Below are 18692 nucleotides of genomic sequence, written 5' to 3'. Positions count from 1 at the left end.
TCCCATTTCTATAGAATTGATTCTACAAACAATTGCAAAGATAACAGTTTGTCAGGATCAAAAAAGTATTTTTGCACCAACAAGGTGATTCCCAAAGAGCTATCAGTCGAAAACATGTCTGCATGGTGTGCAGTGTGTCCTTTAAAAAATCTGAGGAAACTGGACAAGTGGACTAAAAAACTATCTACAGTAGTATCCAAAATGTATGTCCTTAATAAATAGGAAAAATGTCAGCAAACCTGACACAGGAGCTGAGAGATGCATCTGGCCCTTTAGTTGATCATCTACTGCTGATCAACTGAAGCCTCATCAGAAATGGTCTCAGTCCAAGGATGCCTGTGAAGAAGACATCCTTAAGGAAGGGAAACAGGAGAAAAGGCTGAGGCATTAAAAATTACACAAGAACTGGATTAAAAAAATGAGTGGAGGAGACCAGGATGCATAACAGTGAGCGTCTACAGCCATGTGTAAAACTTGGTGCAGTCTCTGTCACGGTTTGGGGCACTGCTAAACCTTGGACTTCCTGTTTGGAAGCATCACTGGAAGCAAATATTGGCTTTCAAGTTCAACAAAACCTCAACAAACAATACATTTGTTAGCTTTCCTCCCTGCTGTTAGCTGTACTGGCTTGATTTCAGCTAGTGTAGCTGAGGATCTTGTCAAAATTCAAGGAATTATGAAATCAGAAAAGTATGGTAAGATCCACCAAGTATTTTGATCCACCATGCAGTCCCCTTGGGAAAGCATCTAGTCAGCAACTGCTTCATTTTTCAGTATGACTATGAGTCCATACGCAGTGCCAATGCAGTAAAAGCATACCTGGATAGAAAAACACGCAATCGATGGATTAGCCTCCCCAGAGCCTGGACATCAACATTATTGAAGCAGTGTGGGATCGTCTTGACAGCGAACAGTAGAAAAAGCAGAAACATCCAAAGAAGAGCTTTAAATGTCCTTTAAGAAACCTGGAGAACTATTCCTGACTACTTAATAAAACAATGACAAGAAAGAGTTCAAACTAGGATGAAGAATAAAGGTGGTCATACCAAATATTGACTTTCAAGTTCAACAAAACAAACAATGCATTTGTTAGCTTTCACTGTTTACTGGAAATACATTTCATAATCTGGTGTAAATATCTGGTGCATAATAAACTGATGAGTCAAACATTTCACTTCCTTGTGAATTTCATAAAATCTGATTCATTATGGATTATGCAGCATCTGCCTTTATACTGAAAGGGATCCTGGAGGAATGGATGAAGCAATATGAACAAACAGCTGCAGCAGATGATTTATGATGATGCATAAGTGGTCATTTCTCAGTGAACAAATGAGCCTGCCTCGAAATGGTTCCCTCTCAGCATTTTGAATAGTCTTGCCTGGTGTGCTGTGCACTACTTTTGGGATCAGGGTTTTTTATTTTGTTGGTGTTGTTTTTTTTTAATGACGGCGGGACCATCTTCAATCCATCATTACTTAAGCCTCTTTGATCAGTAAAATCCTCGTCATGGCGGGAGTAAAATGCCTAGGTGATCTCTCAACAATCAATCAAATTGACTGCACCTCAGTGGAGAGTGCACGTGGACGCTCACCACGCACGCATACGCACGCGCACGCGCCCTCTCTCCTGAGTATTGTATCCGCTTTAAGCTCTTTCCATTAAACCTGTGCTGCATTAGGCATTTGGGTTAAAAGCTTTCATAATCAGGTGCGTTCTCATTTAAAAAGATCAATACTGTCCTTGACGTGGAGCTTTGCCCACTGCGTGTAGGTGTATGTGTGCCTCAGACTTAAGAGCTTCGGCGGTGATGTGCATGTATGTTGCATGTATTCTCCCCGTATGAGTGTCTGTTTACTGATTTCTGTCTGCGGGTGCAAACTGTTTTCTACAGCGTTCTCTTTATTCTCTGTGTGAGAGAAACTATCAGTGGCGTCCTGTAGATACTGCGGTTGTTTTTCTGCCTGACGCCTCCTCAGTTGATCCCAAGGTCCACTCTACAGACTGCTACTGCAACAAATGTAGAGTCAAAACCCATTAATGAGCCCAGCACACACACACACACACACACACACACACACACACACACACACACACACACACACACACACAGGCATCTGCTTTGGGTCATTTTTGTTTTGTTTTTTATTTTGCTCGCGTGCGTGTGTGTGTATACGTGTATATTTCAAATACATTATGTTCTTGAATGCATACATATGAGCACATTCATCTCCTTATTTATGACTCATAGGAAAATAATTTATTTTGAATTCTGATGAATCCGTGTCTCCGGCGACAAGGAGCCACCTGTTTCCCGAGCAGATTCTTCTTCTTTTTTCTTTTTTTCCCACAAATTATACCCAAAATGCTGTTCACGCTCATACAAGTGTGCAGACTTTAAATGACTCTGTCTTGGATAACGCAGGAGGAGAAAATGACTGAAGCGCATCAGTGCTACGCCTCCATCATTTTCAACCTCCAACTTCATTTCAAACATGTCACATAAAGAAAGCGTCTTGTTAAACTGATATTTTTGAAGCCTGTTCTGTTTTTACTCGTGCGTTTTTATGAGTGCGAGCCCCAATGAGTGTGTTTGAAGAGTGTGGGCGTTCAGGGGCTTTTAGAAAAGGATGCCGGCAGCAGGATTTCTTCAATTCTTTTTACAAATGCCTCCTCTGCATTGGGATCGATATGTTAGGTCTTCAGGGGGGTGATGGGGTTGAGCTTGACCTATGTGAGCGGTTTTTCATAATCATTAGATTCTCGCCATTGTGGTGCTGTGATTTGATGTAGTTTACTTTTCTGCTTGTTATAACATCCTACATGAGCATGCAAGATCATGGTGATTTTTTTTTTCTTGATAAAATGCTGACAAGAACAGGAGCAGGGAGAAGAGAAATCTCCTGGTGTTGTTTGAGACCTTTACTGCTGCCCTTCTGAGATCATGTTTTGTAAATATGAAGATGTCAGCAGTGTGATGGGTATTAAATGTCACATGCTGAACTGTGTGACCAATATCTGACACGAGGTAATCCAATCCAAAAGTATGTGCAGTTACCAGTCTGACCCTGGTCAGATTATTATAACAAATATTAACTTGATCCCATAATTATACACACTCAACACTCAACTGTTTGAGTTTCTGACTATTACAGTTGTCATCAAACCACAGCCCACCAACAAAATCTTCATCTAATCACGCTGCTGCCTCCTGACAAACTGGGATGCCTTTATCCAAAGTAGCATTCCACTGAAGCAGGCCTCGGCCCTGACATGGCAGTCTGCGATCTGGCTATGTTCATTGTTCATGTGCTCAATAGGCAGCACATGGCGTGGGCAGCAGTCAGTGGGGCTAAATTTGTGCCTCTCTGCTCATTCCGGGGATATTTGTGACTTGCTCCTTGTTGACTCGTTGCGCTCCTTGCTGACAACGGGTCCCTGTGTGTCACAAAGTGCTAAATTCAGCCAGCTGTATGCAATTACGCTGCAAAATGCGCAGGCTCTGCTGCACATGAAGCAGTGACGATGGGCTGAATTATGATCATTTTAGCAGGATAATTTCTCTCAGCTGATCTGAAACATCAACAACATTAGCCTATAACAAATTCATACACCACCATGCAGCATATATATCTATAATCCAAATATTACTTTAGGAAAGGTTAATGTTTCTGAAATCACTCTTGCACAAATACCCCCTAAAATACGATTAATAAAAATGATATTTACCTGAGAAATGATTGGTTATTGGAGTCAAAAAGTGTTAGAACTTATCTGGATTAACCAGAGCATCTTGAAGGATAATATGCTTTATCAAATGCCTTCAATGTTTTTATCCTGTCGATTGGAGGCTACTTTGACAGACAGACAGGCACTGGTTCATAAATCAGTGGCCACATTTTTTACCCGAGGGAGATTCACTGTTGTTTCCTAGGTAACAGCCACCCCCACCCCTTCCCTTGCTCACTCTGGATTGTACCATATTTACTGTTAGGGTGAGCGGGCTATCTTCTCTATCGAATAGAAGTAGAATTCAATGGTAAAACGGAATACATGTAACACTTCACTCTAACCGAAAAGTGTTTTTCTTTCAGTAGCATCTACAGTGGCTCAAACATTTGATAATAAATACTCTATTAACGTTTACACCATAGTAGTAACCCCCCCTGAGGGAAGCACACTCAACATTTCCTCGAACTGTCAAAATCGCTTGTTGCTTCCTGCCCTAGACTTAAAAGTAGTTAGCGAGCTAGCGTGTAGCGACTGATAGCTTACTTTCACTGACATCTGTTTTGAAAGCGAAAAAGTTTGCTGCGGAACGCAAATAGAGGCAAGTGTTAGTCGAAGAACGTTTCTGCCGTCCTGTGCCGAACCGTGAGTCCCATATCAACCGAAACAGCGCTCTCGAGAAACCGTTGGTAGCGGCTGAAGTGCAGCTGGATGTGACAGGTTCGTCATCAGGTAAGCATCAGGTAGTTAGCTTAGCAGGTAGTGTTAGCACACCTCGACTCTGATGCTACTTCACACGGTGTGGCGTTATGGTAAATGTAGAGACTTCTTGGAACAGCAGAGGTGGCTAATATTACTCCACCATCATAAAAATAATTCACGGAAGGCTGTTTTGTAGGGCTAGCCGCCAATCTGTGCCCAAATAGCTAATAAAAACAGCTGAAAGCTCGTAAGTAAAATATAATATAATATAACTCAAATCCACAGATGCTGCACCTTCGTGCTCCCTGTGTATCCGAAAAGTGTTCAGTCCAGTGCTTTATGTTGCATTATGAAGTGGGAAATGACCTAACGAAGCCCACTGGGAATAGATTTAATAACAACTCATTTATTATTAATTCTGCAGGTGAGTTTGTTGAGCTGTCATTAACGGTGCGTTTTTTTCAGTATTCAATGAACTTCTGCATTTTGAGATAAATTAGCTGCTACTTGGATTAATGGATTGTTCGATTTAAAGGAAAAGTAAAGGACTGATGAGGCATGAGTGGAGACAAACTTTTAGCCATTGCAGCTTTTTCAAATTAGAGCCTTTACACATTTAAGGTTAATACCTTCTGATCGGTTATTTACAATTATTAATCCCTGTGAACATGCAAAGCAGCAGCACAGAAGAGCATTGCACCAGTGTCTTTATTTTCATATGGAAACCAGACCTTGGTTTGCCATTTGGATGGAATATGTCGTGGTTATTAAAGCTCAAGTAAGACATGACATTCAACAGCACAGTGTAATTGGTGGAAAATGAGCTTTGTATAATAAGGAATGTAACATTTGCTCAATAATGTTGAAAAGGATAAAACAAATGTTAGATTAATTTCCAGAAAGTATGAGTTCAGTGAGAATGAAATATACTTGAATGGCTTTGTTGGTGTGTATTTTATTTTTAAAAAAGCCCTGGTTGACCCTTGCATCCATTAAGCTCTTCTATATTTTAATGCAGACTCTGCATTTGACAGACTTATCAGAATGGGCTTCAAATGGAAGGAAGCACAACTCTTTCCTGCTTGATATTTGATTACAGCTAATAATAGAAAAGGACAGCTGCCTTTTCATTGATCTGTCTTCACTGCCCTATTTCTGAGCCCTTTTTTTCCCTCTCTCTCTCTCTGTCGCATGTAACTAACAGAAAAAGCACAGACAGTGTTCTGTGCTGAGGGAGAGTATTTCAAACACAGTCTTAACCCATCACTGTTTTCATTTTCTATTAGCCATTGTTTCAGATTATTCCCCTATTATATTTGAATATGAAGCTGCTTTGGGCCGCAGAATTATAAATCTGGTTGTGTGTGAGTGAGCCAAGCAGTTTGGGGTCAAACAGGACAGGGATAATAAGAGGGGAGGGGATACCATGCGGGAAGGAAGTAGCTCGGCTTGTTTGGCTGCCAGGCTTTTGTTTGTTTTCCTGTCGGACAAATCTATTTAGGAGGTAGGCTATCTGAGGTCTGCCAGTGGAAATTAGCAGTGGCTTGGCTTGTTATGCAGTTATTGACAGTTATTCAGTGAGGGTTATTGAGAAGTTGGCTGCAGGCAAATTAGAGATTGATAAGCTTCATTCATCCGTGGAAGTTGCTTTTTGCTTTTTACATTCAATATTCAGGTCATAACTAATGTTCACCGTCTAGGATCATTAAAATGATCGCTTGGTATTGTGTACACGGTAGTAGTGAAACTACTTTCACTGATGGTGTAAGGTGGCACTTTTTCTTTCAACAAAGGATGACATAGCCCCGCCTCCCAGCCCGTGCCTCATGCAGCGGCAGAGCGCTTGTCTGTGTCATTTACCTACAGGTGCCCTGATCCCTAAGATGACGTCAGTGTTCGGCATCATTTGCTGAAGTAGACACTTTTTCATGCCGAATGGGATTAATCACCCCGAGCCTCTATCTTCTCACAACATTTTGACAAATGTTTCGCTTGTTGAGCATCAACTGTCAAAGCCTAATCACACAGCTGATAGGTTTGTTTCTTGTGGAACTGTAAAGCATTTTTATCCTCATTGATGTCAACGAAACACCCAGGCTGCCGCGTCATCCACAACCTTTGTATGTGAGGGAGAGAGAGCGGGAGAGAGAGAGGGAGAGACGGATGGACGGCAAGCGAAAGAGAGAGAGAGACAGACAGTACAGCTGTTCTATTGAATCTGGATCGAAAAGTCATGAAGCTGGATCTCTGACTCATCAGTTCTGTGACGCTCCAGTTTCACGGCTCATATGATGCCAGCCAGCATGTCATCAGCTGGGTGGAAGGGACCTTCCAATACCAGCCGCCGTCATGTTATTTTTCCCCTTTCCCTTTTCTCGAAGCTAATTCTGATGCAATAACAATAACAGAAATGTTCATTACTGTGTAATTTTCCAGTCCAGCGAACTCAGGAATTGGATTGAAATAGAGCTTGAAAGATAGCTTATAGAAATGTAGAAAAACATGCAGGTAGGGATAAAGAGACAAGGTGGGGCGGGGGATAGAATTAGGTGATTAAGAGCAGAGGAGAGAGTTGTCTGACTGTCTGGTTGATGTCGCAAATGAGTTCAGAGGACAGATGCTGATGGGAGGTAGAGGAGAGAGGGGGCGAGGGAAGAAATGTAGTGATCCTGTTACCTGGGGTGATGATGGCGATGGACGTGATATTCAGCATGGATCTGCAGCTACACTTTAATTACATCAAACATGTATATTTATCTATATTCTATTAAATGCAGTTCAGTTAATGATGATTTCATTTTGAATATTATCACCAGAATAGACAAGAAATAAATATTGTGATAGTTGGTTAAGCAGGGTGTGAAATTGGGGAAATACCTTTTCAGATCAGCATTCAGGGGTTGTTATACTGTAAAGCAGTTTTCACCCCATCACTTAGTCTGTGCTCTTCCAATGGAGAGACACAGATTTGCAGTAGCTGCTGTTTCATTGGCTGAACATGGTAAGGGGCAGGTCTTTGCCACAGGCTGGTGGGCAGGAAGGGGCTGGCTTTAGGGGTGTTGGAGGGGTTGGCTGGAAGTGTTTCAGCCAGATAGTTGGAGTAGACACTCTTTGCTTCCTGCCTGCCTGCTTGCCCGCCTGCCTGCCTGCCTGCCTCGCTCGCTTGCTCGGCAGCTTGGGGAAGAGAGAGAGAGAGATACTGATAGAAAAATCCCTGTCTAGGCATGGACCTCCGGCAGAAGCAGTCAAGAGCTCGCGAGGAATGACAGCAGAACACATGGTCATTAACTCCTGTCGCTGAGGCTGAGGGGAGAGCTGCGCTGTAGCTCCGCGTCACAGAAGCACCGGGAGCGTCCTGCGTTTGGGACAGCAGACAGACAGACAGACACAGAGCTACGGGACCCCCGGTGAAAGGAGGTGGGAAAGAGCCGACAGATTGGCTGGCTTTTTTCCTTTTTCTTTTCAGGAGTTTTGCTGCAGTGCGCTGCATACCAGTCTGGGTGGGGAGGGACCAGAGGGAATGTTTTATCTGTGTGAGAGAAAAGAGTGTAATGCTTAAAAACAAGGAAAAGGGAAGAAAATGCAGACAGAGTGGGATAAATGCGTAGGAGCACTGGGAGCTTGCAGCCACGCAGCAACTGTCCTCATTGCAGTTTCCAGCCCCGTTAATGGACTTTCTCTTTTTCAGCTCCTGCGGGAGAGGCATTATCACAGCGGTTGACTTGCCCCTTCCTCAGTACAAATGTCAAGAGCTCCTTTTTTGCCACATGGGCTGTATATTTTTCACTGCCTCGAGAAAAACTTTCCTGTTGTGTGGCATCTGTCCTGTCGCTGTTCACTTTGTGTAAGTTTTTCCTCGTGACTCTTGCGCAAATTTCCCAAGGCAAAGGTTGTTTGTTAAGAGCACAGGCCGGTGTTGTGGACACAAATAGCCGATGGCTCAAATGAGCTGGAAGTTCGCAGTTCTAATAAGGCACAGTTCATAATTAACCTCTGAGTGAGATGGGGCACGGTTGACGTGTCTTCAGCTTACCGCTGTCTGTCTACATTTAGCCTTGCAATAGACGCTCGGCCGGTGGCAGCCAAGCAGTGGACATTACTGCCTGCATGGAAAAGGCTAGAGTGGTGTCATGCGTCTGGCTGTAGATCAAGGGGAAGTGGGTGTTTTCTAAAATGGAACATCAGTCCAGCCCTTCCTGATGAGAAAATAATGGGGTCTTAATCTCAGACATGTCCTTACTGCAAGACTTTGTCAGCTAGAAATCCCCGCTCTCTGACACTAATGTAAATTCTACCTCGAGCTAATATTAAAAGGATTTAGTGCTTGGTAGATTTTACAGACATCCTCTGCATAACAGAGCTTTTTCAACTGATCTGTGATACAAGGGCAAGTTTGCTGAATCATTGAGCTCTTATGTTTTCAAGTGCTCAAGTAAGATTTTAACTTGGCTCCATTTGCAGTAGGTGCACTTTGTGTTGGTTTCACTAAATGGAGTGGGACTGGACGTCCTGTTAATCATCATATTTATCTCAACAGCAGTGTTCATCTCCGGCTGCCAGCTGCACTATAATTAGTTGACTTGCCTGAGTCCTTGTAGCTAACTAGGTAGAGGACAGGTTCACTTCAACACGAAAACAAATCCATTTACTGAGTGCAGGAGTCAAGATCGATCAAATCTACTGAAACTTTCTCCTGCCTGTTTTCAATTAAGTGGTTATAAAAACATAGAAAATACATCCAGTTATGAAAAGGATCACGGATAACAAGTGGCCAGTCCCATACCACAAGCAGGGCTATTCAGGTCATTCTGGTTTAGCTAAGGCTATTATGATATGGGACACACCTATGTGCTGACTCTGTGAAATGCTTCTTGCGTTGCCTCCGAACAGTAGCTTAGTCCGGGTATAGCCTCTGCTGAGCCCATCCTTATTGCTAATGGCATTTGATGATATTGAACTGAAGGATCCATAGCTTATGCCAAAGACAATTTCATAAGCATCAGAGCCTCCAGGGTATTAAATACGAATTAGGCTACAAGGTCTAGCCCTGCTCTTGATCCCCACTGGAAGATGCAAAGGAAGATTTTGCAAAAAGGAACATGATGGTGATGTCATACTTGACGTCTCGGTTTGGTTTTTTAGGAATAGAGAACATTCTGATAAAACCTTAACTAAAAGCCTCACTCGTTTTCCATTACTCACTGGAAACTGAACATTTTCCTATTTCCCCTCTACAATGAGGCCCTCTCTACACAGCCTTGAAAAACATTGACCACTTGTTCCTCTTGGCCATGCAAATGGCCATACAATTGCAGTTTGCCAGCACAAAATGGTAATAAATGGAAATTCAGCCACTCAGGCTCCCTGCTCATGCGCTCATCTGTCACAGCCATTTGTATTTTGACTTTATTTTGGTAGCAACACCTTGCTGGTGCCATGGAAAACGTTTCCACAAAGCTTATGACCAGTAGGAACCAGGTAGCTTATCATCTCCCCTAAACAAATACATGCGGTTAAAGATAAATTGCCCAGCACAGCCGGTGTGCACAGATACCAGAATAATGGGTTACATACGTGGTAATCAGAGGTCAAGCCCATGACTTTCACTCGAGACACCCCAGTCCCTCTGACTCTCGTTCAACTAACCAGACTGACCAAGATAATGCTTCAGCCAGCTGGCCTTGGTAAGCATCAGTAATCCATAAAGTCTAGTACTGTGGTGCTTTACTTTACATCTCTATCCTGCTTTATCAGGTCACCCTGTCTGACCACTGTTTGTACAGGACAAAGAGGAGACAAAGTCTTCTTTCAACATCGCAAAAAAAATTACAGAGCAAAAAATTACAGAACAAAAAAATTCCTAACATATACACTAATGTGCATGTGTATGAGTTTATTAGTTTGAGTGTCATTTAAAATGCTGCCTTTCTGAAACAGGACAGTGGACTTTAGCCAGCAAGCATCAGCTATAAAATAATGGCTAATCGATTTCATTACAGTAACATTGAAATAGACTATATTTCTGTGTTGTTGGAGCCACGTTATTATACTAGTCCTTCACAGAGAGGCTTCATTTCTGCAGAACAAAAGCCGCGGTGCAATTTTCTGCCCCAGAAAGGCCACAGATCTGCAGAAGCAATGCCTGGTTCAGCCATGAGGATCTGCAGAAAGGCTCATTTCTAATGCAAATTTTACCTTGAAATGGTATTAAAAGGATTTAGTGTTTAGTAGTGATCCTATGCAGAAAAGCAGTAGTCAGAACATGCTGTGTGGCTCTTCCTACCTGCTGACCATCTGCCCTTCCGTCCTTTCATATCATTGGCATTGTCCTCAAAGCGTGACTACAGAGCTCAGTGTAAACTAAGTCATGCTGCATGTTGATGTAATGCATGAGCAAACTAAGGCAGTTTTAAATATGTCAGAGTCACATTGTTAAGGATTGTCAAAGTAGCCTAAATTTACAGTGTGTGCACCGCCTCTGACTTCAGCTACAGTTTTCAATAGTAGTTATTCCAAAGCAATTTATTTCTGCTGTGCTTGAGTTTCTCATGCTCTTAGGATCGGGTGTAATTATATGACACAGATAAGAGGTTCACCCCCCATGATAACAGTTTACTTCCTAGCAGGGGCTTTGGTATGTTTTAGGGATATAAGAGTGTTCTCAGTTGCCACCGCTAAAGAGTGTCTAGCTAGCATTTATGGCTACATCACTTTACAGTTAGATATCCCATCTCTTAAAAGGTTACATTAACGAAGCACATGTAGCGTCTGTTTAAAAATACTGCTAGGGCTGCTTTATTGATTATTTCCTTTATTAAGTTATATATTATTAATTTTTATGTGTCTACTAAACATTTGGCATATAAATGAATGACTAAACCTCTGTAAGTGCAACTCAGCAATTTGCTGCCATCTTAGCAACCCCTCCAGATAAAAGGGTAGTTATTTTGCTGTTTCTGTCTAGAGCCTGATCAATATAGGATTTTTAAGAGCAATACTAATATTTGGTGATGTTAAAATCCAATCTAAATGGTTTATTTCTTGTGTTTTTTTTCTTTCAGAAACAAGAAACATAAACTGTTTTTCCCTAACATTTGTTATGTGTAGGTAATTATGTGTGCTGCCATCAGGGATGTAGCAGACTGCCCTCTTGTGGACAAATTATGCAAATCAATAATTTGAAACATGGTTGAAGGGTGTTTCTGCTATCTCTTCTTTACTTTTCAAATTTTCATTTATTGTCCGTTATAAATGCAGATACCGTTATAATACTGTTAAATAGCTGATATCAACAGATATATTGGCCCCACAGACTCTAATCCCCCCCCCCCCAAAGGGAGGAAATATGTAATCAGTTCAGTGTCCACAGTGTTCAAGATATCATGTGCTAATTTTGTGTGATGGTATATACCAATAACAGCTTGAGCTGATTTAATTTAGTTTAAAAATCGGGTCAAGGTCAAGGTCACACTGTTGAGGGGGAGTTCTCTGAGTGCTCTTGTTACGAGCTTAATCTTGATGGAAAACCCGATTAAATTTCTATTTGTAGATGAGCCAAGTACTCTTACCTAAATTTTTACCAATATAGCACGTCGATATATCTCCCACAACATAGTTAAAACTATCGTAAACAGTCTAATCTGTGCATATGTCAATGCAACAACACAATATCTTTTGAGGTTTGGCTGTTCATTGGCTCTTTGGAAGCAGGGTGGAACCGGCATGTCTTTGTTATTACCAAATGCTTCTTAGTCAGGATGTTGGATATTATTAAGATATTTACTTTACTTTTTCTATTCTGTTTTTTGTTTTGTGTTTTTGACAGCAGTAATACTACATAAACATACAGTTCTATACAATATCAGAACAGATTTTCTTTGTTTTTCTTTATGTTCTGTTTTTCCTTCGTTTTAGTCTTATTACCACCCACATAAGTCTCCTTTGGATCTCTAGTCCTCACCATTCGTTTTGAATATCTTTCTTGGCAAACATTGTTTGAATGTTGCCTGTTGAGACACCTCGGAGTGTTCAGATGACCCTGACCAAGCATTATCCACTCTGTCAGGCTGTTTCTTTTCATCCAAACTTTGATTGCTGTAAACCCCTGCTTTAAATAGAAAAATAGAAAATGACTAGTGGTTGTGTTCCCCTACTATTTCAGCACAACTTGCTGCACCTTTCAAAGTAAGTCATTTCTCAGAGAAATGGCACTATCATCCCTTTACACTCTCTGACAAAGTAGGTTAGCTTGATCACACACTTCTTATGGCTCCTAAAAATAAGAAGGGATTAATTGTTAAAGGTCAGATCTGACATGATTCTTACCTGACTGTCTCTTTTGCAGTGATTGGCTCTTTCCCTGGGGTGATGATGTGAAATTAAATCCAACCTTGGAGAGTGAAGCCTGGGCGTCAGTACGATCAGGCGAGGAAGCTTCTGATCTCATTTCACATGATCAGCTCTGAAGTGGGACAATTAGATTAGCTAGACAAAGGTTGGTGGGTAATTTCAAGAGAAGCTTAAAAAAAAATCTGCCCTCCTATATGCCTGAAATAAACAACAAAAAAATCAATTATCTTATAGAAAAATGGGCTTCTCCATTTGGACTTTTAGATGTAATTTTTATTTTGGATGTCAAACTGAAGAATTTAGTAGATTCCAGGAAGAAAGGATAAGTGCGTCTTACTTCAGACCTCTGTCTTGTGGACAAGAGATTAAAATAAATACTGTGCTGAATCTGCCAGTAGCATACACCTGTATGACAGCTGCTTCCCTGTCAGGGACAAACCCTGCGAACACGGGTGTACAATTCCCCACAAACCTTCATTAACAAGTGTAGCCTTTCATATGCCATGTGAGATTGGTCAAGATGTTTTCCAGTGGGGTAATCTGTTAACCAGAACTCTATATATTTTTACAGTCCTTCTCTTTCTCCTCCCTCAGTCTGTGTCCTCAGCCCCTTACCCGCCTGCATTTAGCAGAAAAATATTTCCAGATGTGCCAATGAAAGAGCTCCTTGCGCAGTAGCTCCGTAATGGATTTCATATGCTCAAACTAAAGGTCACTTCCTCATATTGTTGCTCTACCAATTGTCCCTCCTCAGTCCCTAGACAACAGCCAAACACAGGGACCAGCGTCTTTGCAGGATGAGACAGGCAGCACAGACGCACCGACGCACGTCTCCCCCCAATGAATGTAAATTGACAGGCTGCCGTCAATGAGCCAGTACCTAATTTGGATGGTGGGAGACCAGTGAATATTGCCGGACACTGGGCAGCGTCATAATCGTGTCTGGCACTGGCATATGCATCTGTCTCGGTCCCTCTCCGGCTGCTGGACGACTGCCCGGAATAGTGCTGCTCTGCGCGGTTTTCTATTGGCTGAACTCGTCCCTCCGTGCATGGCTCTACAGGGCGGGTTGGACCCCGGGGCTTTTTTCTATCTCTGCTCTGACTCTGCGTTCTTGTCCACTGTCTCATAGCACAGTGGCTTTTGCCATTCCCCACTTTGTATGCAATATGTTGGAAAGCCACTGGGCTTGCAGTCACCCCGTACAAAGGCGGACAGCAGCGACTGTGGGACTTAGACTCAAATGGCTTCTGAATAACCTTTTAACTGCCTTTTTTTCTGGTTTATCAGGCCTGTCCCCTTTGGAGCTAGCACTCCTCTGGGGCAGTACACACACAAATTCAGATTGACACGCATAAAACAAACACCGTTAACGCCTGCTGAAGCCTGTTAGATAAATTGTTTCCCGTCATAATTAGCGAGCCATTTTCTCACTGTGAAAATAGCCTCACTCTGTTTGTCTCTTGTCTCTACTTTTCTCTCTTTCACTTCTCCCTTTTAGATCACTGACAGAAAGTGCCTTGTGAGACAGCATCCCTACTTGAAGATCGCTGAGTGTTTCTGAAGAACTCCAGATTTTTTTTTTTTTGCCCTCTGCGATCGTGACGCCACACGGCTCGGCTGTGAGGATCGCTGACCCTTGATTTGTCCTCACCTGTGATCTGTGTGAAGGAAAAGTAAAGAGCTGCTGGAGCTGCTGCATAGCTGGCCAACGTGCCAAAGCTCAGAGAGAGGGTAACAATAAAAAGCCACAAACTTTGTATTATCCTGAACTGTGCCATTGTACCTCAAAATAACCCTGATATCCACCCCTTGCAAAGATATCATCACTCACGCAGAGGACATTTTGGGGACACGGGTACATCGACTAAAGCTTTTCTCTGAGCATGCCCCCTCTGCCTTTCCAGACGTTCGCACCTGAGACTTACTGATTGATAAACAACTAGCTGTTTGACTGAGAAACTCCACAATAGCGCAATAGTGTAGTCCCATGTTCAGGTCACAGAGACTTTGCCAGTCCATTACCTCCACGTTCCTGTCTGCAAGGACAAGCCTGATCCACTGACCTGAAGCAGATCATTTATAGCTACACATTCTGCTGCTTCTTAGTTCTTTTGTTTTTTGGGGATATTTTTGTTTTTGTTTCTTTTTTTTAACTGGAGTGCTCCTCTTCAGAGGATAACCTCCACATTAAACCTAGTGGCTCTGCTGCAACCCGGCTCTACAGCCAGCGCTGTTGACATGGCTCTAAACATTGCCTCCATACGGGACACAAAATGGCTGACCCTGGAAGTGTGCCGGCAGTTTCAACGCGGGACTTGTTCACGCAGTGATGAAGAATGCAAATTTGCCCACCCACCCAAAAGCTGCCAGGTGGAGAATGGGAGAGTGATCGCCTGCTTTGACTCGTTAAAGGTAAGGACTGCAGTTTTCTGTTCATGACGTCTAGAATTTGAGCTGCTTGATTTGTTATCTGTCAATCCCAGGCATACAGAAGTGATTACTGTTAGTTTATATCTGCCGTGTGATATAAAACACATTTGTGCACTTGGATTACATCTCTGCAGAAGCAGTATAATACCTGACACAAAATGTTACAGCTTTGTGCTCTCAAATGGTCAGCGTGTTGTAGGTTGTGCGCTCAGCGCGTCATGTCATGTCCCCACGCTGTGCTGCTGTTAGCCGACCAGTCTGACCTGTGAAGTGAAAAGGCCACAGAGGTTTTGTCATGTGTGTGCAATTCGTTTTCTTTTTTTTCATGGGAAGTTCTTCTAATATTACTGTGCCTTGTCCATCATGAGTACTTGTGGGTGAGCATCTGATCGCCTTGAGTCACTCCAGGGCTTCTATTCCTGGATGCATGTCAGCTGTCACATGCAACCAACAAACACCAGTCAGTGCTTGTTTTGTCATATTGGTTCACACAGATCCAAGAAGAGGCATTACATCTTCAAAATGCGGATAATCTGCTTTTGTCAGCCTGAATACATGGATTGAATATGTGCGGCATTACATTGTACCACGTTTTGTTCAGGGAAAATCCACTAGAAGCTTCAAAGCCACGTTGAAGTGTTTATCCCTTTAATAAGGCTTGTAGTTTATTTGTTTGCTCCCTCCCCTTTATCAAAAGTTAAATTGTTTTAATTTGTACGTTTGAAACAGATTTTACTGCACAGTTTCATAGTAGTAAAACATCACTTAAATTAGCTCAACACCAGACACTTTAAAGCCAACCCAGTCGTAACAAGGTCGATTCACACATGCCCCCCTCATGGTGCAAATAAGATCCGAGAGCACCCTTATTATTTTCAGGCTGTGCAGGGAAAAAAAGAACTGAAAAACAGATGTGACAATGATAAATAGCCAAAGAAACTAGAGCAGAACACTAGAACTGTAAGGAGTTTGTCTTTGTTTTAGGTATAAACTGTAGCTGCATTTCACATTTAGAACAGTGCAATGTGTGGTGAGTGCATTTCACATTTTTTAAGGCCCGTGCCAAAAGCGGTTCTACTAGATTGGCACGTTTCTCTGAATGTTAAAAATGTGAAATAATGGTAGAGGACATTTTTGAATCTTGATCGCAACCTTCATGAAACACATTGCAAAATGTGTAAGAAGTCAGTTTCATTCCAAAGTTTCTCATGGTCTTTATTTATTTGACACTGTAAAGAAACAAGCTGCTTTTATGTTGCTACAAGCTCCTTCCTTGGCTAAGTTATTGCTAACAGTCAGCCACTGAGTGACATTCTTTCCCAGCTGCCAGATCTTCTGAGCTCTTATGCCGTGATTGTTTAATGAGCAAACAGCTGACTCTAATCAGAACTGATTTGTTGTTGCACCAAGTAAGGTTAAGCCTGATATGGAATCTCTGCAATCGCTATGATTTCCTTAATAACTCCAAGTTGGCATTCTTGGCTGAAGGGGAACTAGAATGACCTGAGTAGTCAACCTCATACTATGTTTAGTTTAGACTGTGCTCTGTGACATTTTTTTGTGTAAACACTGGCTTTGAGGCAGTCATCTGGCAATTCATTCTTCAGCTGTGGCTTAAGCTGTAGAATAAAAGAAAAGTCTATGTGTACAATGTGCACTCAGGATTTCTGGATATCAAAGCCTCAAGTTATGCTGTAAACCCTGTTCTCAGTTATCATTATTGACATACTTTAAAAATGCCTTTATGTTATCACTTCTGTTATAATACACAATCTTGATGGTAGTTTCTACCCAGAACATTTTCAGGTATGGACTACAAGCATCCTCGACTGATTCCCATTTGTTTCCTTAAGGGATTTCTGACCACAGCGACCAGACTTCTTCTTCTTTCTTTCTTTCTTTCTTGTTTTTTTGTGGTCTGACCAAAGGCCATCTACAAGTAAGCCTTTTTTTCCTTAACAGCAAAACCTCCTGACAGTTACTGGGACAGTTTCTGAAGCTACCTAAATATATGGGGAGATATCCATTACTTTTACATCAGTAGTGGATGGGTCCTAAGGATTGCATGCATAAAATCACGTAAACAAAAACTTGAAAAGTTTGCTAAATTTGCCCCAGATAAGGTGAAATGTTTTCTTTTTTCTGCATGGTATACTTTATTACGCAAGCATACAACTTCATTGTGGCTTCATTACTGGCTCAGCTCTACTTCATGCCATGCAAATTTGTGTTTTGTATACGTTAGACCAGAAAAAAGATAAGCACGCCTAACTACAGCTTCACAACCATAGACAGGTAGTATAACAAATAGATAAGTCTGCTCCCACACCGTTGATGTTGTTGTATTTGTTGCCAGCTATTACACCATCCTGATCCATATAAGTGCTGGTTTGCTGCTTGGGGGGTTTCTTAATTTTTAAAAAAATTTAAAATCTAAAGGTCATGACACAGGATAAGAGTTTTTTGCTGGTATCTCTCCCCTACATGGGCTTTTTTCCCTTCCATAAGTGGCTTGCATTATACTGCAGTATTCTAGCAAAACAGTAGCATTTCTTACATTTACCGCCCGGACTTGTCTGGCAGCCTGTTAATCTACGATCTTCTGCTGTCATTGAAGACTGCCTCCTTAACCCAGCTTAACTCCTAATGCAACTAAAAAGCTAAATGTATAGACAAAGACACAAAATTTCACCCCTTCTAACCCTAATTTCCCCATCCAGCCCACTGACAGAAGGAGAATACAGTATTCTCTGTACTTTTTAACTCCAACTCACCCCCACTCTCGCAAAGACTTTCCTCGTGACAAGAGAATGAATGCTTTATTATGCATTAGGAAGTGTGTTTCAGTCCATTGCAGGCTGATTTTCACCCCCATTATGCCCGTATCATCTTCCTGGGTCTTCTCATCCGATAGGGTTATCATGCCAGGGTTGGGTGCTGCCAGGCATGACTTGGCCAACGATCAGAACGGTCTTTCTCATAAACACGTAAATGGTAGTGCTTGGGAAAGGAGCAGAGAAGGAGGTGTAGCACTGCTGCTGCGCTTGTCGAGCAGCAGTAGGCAAACATTCCAAGGAATGGTCGCTGTTTTGAGTTTCTAAAAACACTTCTGTGACCACAGCGGCTCTGCACCATCATAGTTTTATCTTAAACTTGTCAGCTCTCTGCCAAAATAAAAGCATTTGCTTTTTATTTTATTTTGGATGAACGCTTATGCCCTAATTTTCTTACTGATATTTTACTTTGGGCTGCACAGCATTTGTTTTTTTAAATCTAATGACTTGGGACATGGTGATATGTAAATTGCAGGGATCTCTGACTTGTTTTGGTCATTTTTTTTTCATAATGCAGCTTCTAAAAGGTGCAATTCAATTAAAACATGATGCAGCAGGACTGCTTAATTAAGGTGGAAAGTTATACCTCGCAGAATTGGCGGACAATTGGGCGTTGTAGTTCTGCTGGATATAAATTGCATTTGA

General features: G+C 42.0%; 1 protein-coding gene across 15 annotated transcripts in view; it reads left to right on the top strand.

Annotated features, from left to right (window-relative positions):
• Positions 1-4189: 4189 nt before the first annotated feature.
• mbnl2 (muscleblind-like splicing regulator 2) overlaps positions 4190-18692 on the top strand; it is a 50697-nt gene continuing 36194 nt past the window's right edge. For 6 of the 15 annotated variants that reach the window (XM_026159241.1, XM_026159236.1, XM_026159248.1 and 3 more), the window contains exons 1-2: positions 7491-7848; positions 14282-15195. In XM_026159241.1, coding sequence (XP_026015026.1) covers positions 15022-15195 — 174 coding nt within the window. In that variant the 5' untranslated portion in view covers positions 7491-7848; positions 14282-15021. Of the gene's footprint in view, positions 4462-7490; positions 7849-7876; positions 8276-12873; positions 12926-14281; positions 15196-18692 lie in introns of those variants that run through there. The other 9 variants (XM_026159245.1, XM_026159243.1, XM_026159250.1 and 6 more) reach the window with 5 other exon arrangements.

This window comes from Astatotilapia calliptera, chromosome 23, assembly GCF_900246225.1.
Source record: "Astatotilapia calliptera chromosome 23, fAstCal1.2, whole genome shotgun sequence".
Classification (NCBI taxonomy): domain Eukaryota; kingdom Metazoa; phylum Chordata; class Actinopteri; order Cichliformes; family Cichlidae; genus Astatotilapia; species Astatotilapia calliptera.
This window is presented reverse-complemented; position numbering and strand designations above follow the sequence as displayed.